The 3,727-nt window shown below is 36.7% G+C and overlaps 1 protein-coding gene across 5 annotated transcripts in view; it reads right to left on the bottom strand.

Annotated features, from left to right (window-relative positions):
- LOC110459872 (FERM domain-containing protein 4A-like) overlaps positions 1 to 3,727 on the bottom strand; it is a 127,778-nt gene that overhangs the window by 31,843 nt on the left and 92,208 nt on the right. For all 5 annotated transcript variants that reach the window (XM_021512371.1, XM_021512354.1, XM_021512342.1 and 2 more), the window contains one exon: positions 1,623 to 1,709. In XM_021512371.1, coding sequence (XP_021368046.1) covers positions 1,623 to 1,709 — 87 coding nt within the window. The remainder of the gene's footprint in view (positions 1 to 1,622; positions 1,710 to 3,727) is intronic.

Here is a 3,727-nt window from a genome sequence, read left to right as displayed (position 1 = left end):
CCTCACTAACACCAGCTAAGATTTAAAGGAATACAACCCTCACTAACACCAGCTAAGATTTAAAGGAATACAATCCTCACTAACACCAGCTATGATATAAAGGAATACAACCCTCACTAACACCAGCTGAGATTTAAAGGAATACAATCCTCACTAACACCAGCTAAGATTTAAAGGAATACAACCCTCACTAACACCAGCTGAGGTTTAACAGAATACAACCCTCACTAACACCAGCTAAGATTAAACGGAATACAACCCTCACTAACACCAGCTAAGATCCACTCTAGTTATTCAGCCCCTTCATACATTAACCCTCAATTGTTGTGCTACAGTCCCTATAGATGTCCCCACCTAATACATCACACAAACCATTACATCAGGTATCAGAGAGGATAGACCAGTGTTATGTCTACAGGGATTGCTGCTGTGAGGATTACTCAGGAAAATAAACACGGCAGATGGAGGTGACTGGCAATAAACTCTCCCTATACTGTAATCATGTTATAATGGTGGTTTTTGCTTGCTGTGGGAATTAAAGTGAAAGAGATCCAAAGTCTACACTGCCATCTACTGGTTTCCATCACCAAGATAAACAGTTTACGGGAAATGCAGCATCGAAACGTACATTTATGTGAAAGTCTGTATGTTTAACAACTCTTTTGTATAATTTTCTATTTTGGAACATGCTTTAAAGATTTAATTTTCTCAAATCACTGCAAGACTGATGTTAGCTACACTAGGTGTGTGGCCATACATTATACAATCGACAGAGAGTTTCTGCGAACCCTCTAATCATAACAATATATATGTCTGGTGTCCTGTAGGGCCATACATCATATCTGCTCTAACAAACCTGGCATTGCAAAGAATCATATCAAAATGCATTTTTTGGGAAATATCTGACAATTTAAGAACACTTTTTTGCAACTTTTCCTAAAATGATCTCATTGAATCCTTCCAAATAAAATTCTAAGTTTGAATTTTAATCTTTTTGAAAATATTAAAGATTAAAAATTTGGTTAAAGTTGTCATTAAGGTAACCAGATGTTCCAAGCCTAATCAGCTAAGGAGCCATAAACACAAATTTCCAAAATGTTTATTACATATGCTTGAAAATTAACATTTTTTTGCATTTGGAGTTTTAGTTTTTAATTCCAATATTTTTCAAAAACATATTTCATAAAAAATATCAATTTTATCATCATTAACTGATTTATTGAATTTACCATTGAGATTTTTCTTAAAGGTACCTAACCTGGGCCCACTTGTATAAAAAATCTCAAAGTTAAGGAAAATCTCAAGCAATGGGTAATCTTAATCTTGAGGAAATCTCAAGAGTTGAGATGTTTTATACAAGTGGGCCCTGGTATTACATTTGTGGAGTTCATTTTACAATAGAAACAAATGCACATTTTGAAAACAAAAGAAGTACTGGTTTTAAAAGGTTGATACGTTTAGAAAATAAATTATTCTAAGAATGTCAATAATGTTAAAACTACTGAAAAATGTCCACATTTTTCCTGGTTTGCTCAGAACTTTGATACTGATCCTGTTTCAATACTTGCTGAATCCTGGTACGGTACCATTATAAGGTCTAGAAGTAAGGGGAGATAACTCACCTTCCTAGGGGTGGTTTTGTCGGTCTTGTCGTACACTGAAATACCCTTGTGGCTTGCTCCTAACCACCAAGGAATCTCCTTCTTATCCTGAAACACACAAAAAAAAAAACATTCTTAAACAGAAACAATATGAAAATTCACAATAATGTATTATTCATAGCTATGTACGGCAAGCATCAACTCTCGAAGCTCAGAGAATACAGCACAAACACCTTACTGTTCCTAGCTGTAAGTGTACATGAACTTTTCTCTCAAGAAGGTTCTGTTTCATATTTACTCTGCTTACTCCCAAAGGTTATATACAGTACAAGTACATACAGAATTTTTAAAACATTGATATATATATGAGATCTTTCATCCTTATACTAAATATTTGTTTACCTTTGTTATCCAAGATATACTTCTCTAAGACAGTCCACAAGATTTACACTTTCTGATCTTGTCTGAATTATTTACAACAGGTGATTTTGTAAAATGTTGATTGAAATACTCCAGGGAATATAAACCCGATCTCTGCCCAGCCAAGGGATATAACATTACCATGATAACTACCCTTTTTATTAATTACACCGTACAAACACACACAATTTAAAACCTCCGAACTTAATGAAAATGGATTTCTCTCATGATACTTGAACATTTCAACTCAGATACCTAAACATTGTGGACTATAAACTCGGCAAACTGATATCCAGAAGGACTACTGTGCAGTGTTATCCCTGTAGACTTAATAGCTTTCCATATAGCACAATTACAATGATGATCATCCGAATCCAATCTAATGTTACAGCTCGTGTATCTGTTGAGGATAGGGTGGCCACAGTACAGAGATCCTCACTGCACTATATCAGATGATTCATGAATACTTGTAAAACTGTGTTAACCATGTACAACATAAATGTCCAGTAAATAACCCATCATTTTTGCTACATTTCACAACAATGTGCACATCTCAAATGTCAAGCTAATCATCAGGGGTAACACCCTTGATGTAAGGCATATGATTTGGTGGGTGAGCAATATGCTTTCATTGATAGGGTCGTAATATTTTATACAGAGGCATAAAGCTTGATAGAATGGTGGTAGTTTGGTAGACAGGCATGGATTGGTGGACAGGCCATAATTTGGTGGACAGGATGTAGATGGCTAGACAGGGGGGTAAAAATGACATGGTTCGGTAGCAACATATTTGGTTTGAAAGACAAGGACACAGTTTGAGAGAATGAGGCATTTTTTGGTTAACAAGGGCATAGTCTGGACGCTTCAGAAATACACTTTGGTTAACTGGTGTGACTTGGTGACAGGCATGGTTTGATGTTCATGGAAGTCATTCGCCAAATGTAAGGTGTTGTTTGATAGTCATGTGATATGGCTTGGTAGACATGTGATATGGTTTGGTAGTCATGTGATATGGCTTGGTAGACATGTAATATGGTTTGGTAGACATGTGATATGGCTTGGCAGATGGATAAGGTTACTTGGTTCTTTATTTAAAACAATCATACATGCAATAGTAACAGGGAAACTATGCTAAATGAAAATAAAAATCTTTATTGGTAAAATGTGTCGATCCCTTCACTGGTAAAATCGGTAAATCCCAAGTTAAAGTTCCACCCTTCACAATGGAAATACATGTACAACTTTATCTTCTGACAAAGGGGGAAAGGAAATCTGGTAAACAAATTAGATCTTATGTCAGTATACCTAACTCTATCACTAGATGTAACTGTACTTCTAGAATCTCTCCAGGCAGAGACACATCAATAGGATTACAAACTGCTGTGTCCAGTACCTATGTCCACTGATGAAATGAATCTGGATGTCAAGAGGACAATTGTGATGGGGATTAGAGATTACACTTCCAGACAGACTTCGCATCTGACTGCCATAAAAGCACAAATTCACAGACATAATGGCAGATCGGGAGCTGACATGTTGTCAGATCTTTGATATGAGGAGAGGACAGATACGTGGTGAAGATGGTGAAGAGCTGATCTGTTAAATCCCCAAGTGACCTGTTGATGTCTGTAGTGGGGCCACTCCAGTCTGGGGGTCTCAACAGTTTCAGCATCCATCAGGACGTCATCATGTGTGTGCGCCCCCCC

Source organism: Mizuhopecten yessoensis, unplaced genomic scaffold (assembly GCF_002113885.1).
Source record: "Mizuhopecten yessoensis strain PY_sf001 unplaced genomic scaffold, ASM211388v2 scaffold1319, whole genome shotgun sequence".
NCBI lineage: Eukaryota > Metazoa > Mollusca > Bivalvia > Pectinida > Pectinidae > Mizuhopecten > Mizuhopecten yessoensis.
The sequence above is the reverse complement of the archived record's forward strand: the minus strand, read 5'-3'. Positions and strand labels throughout refer to the sequence as shown.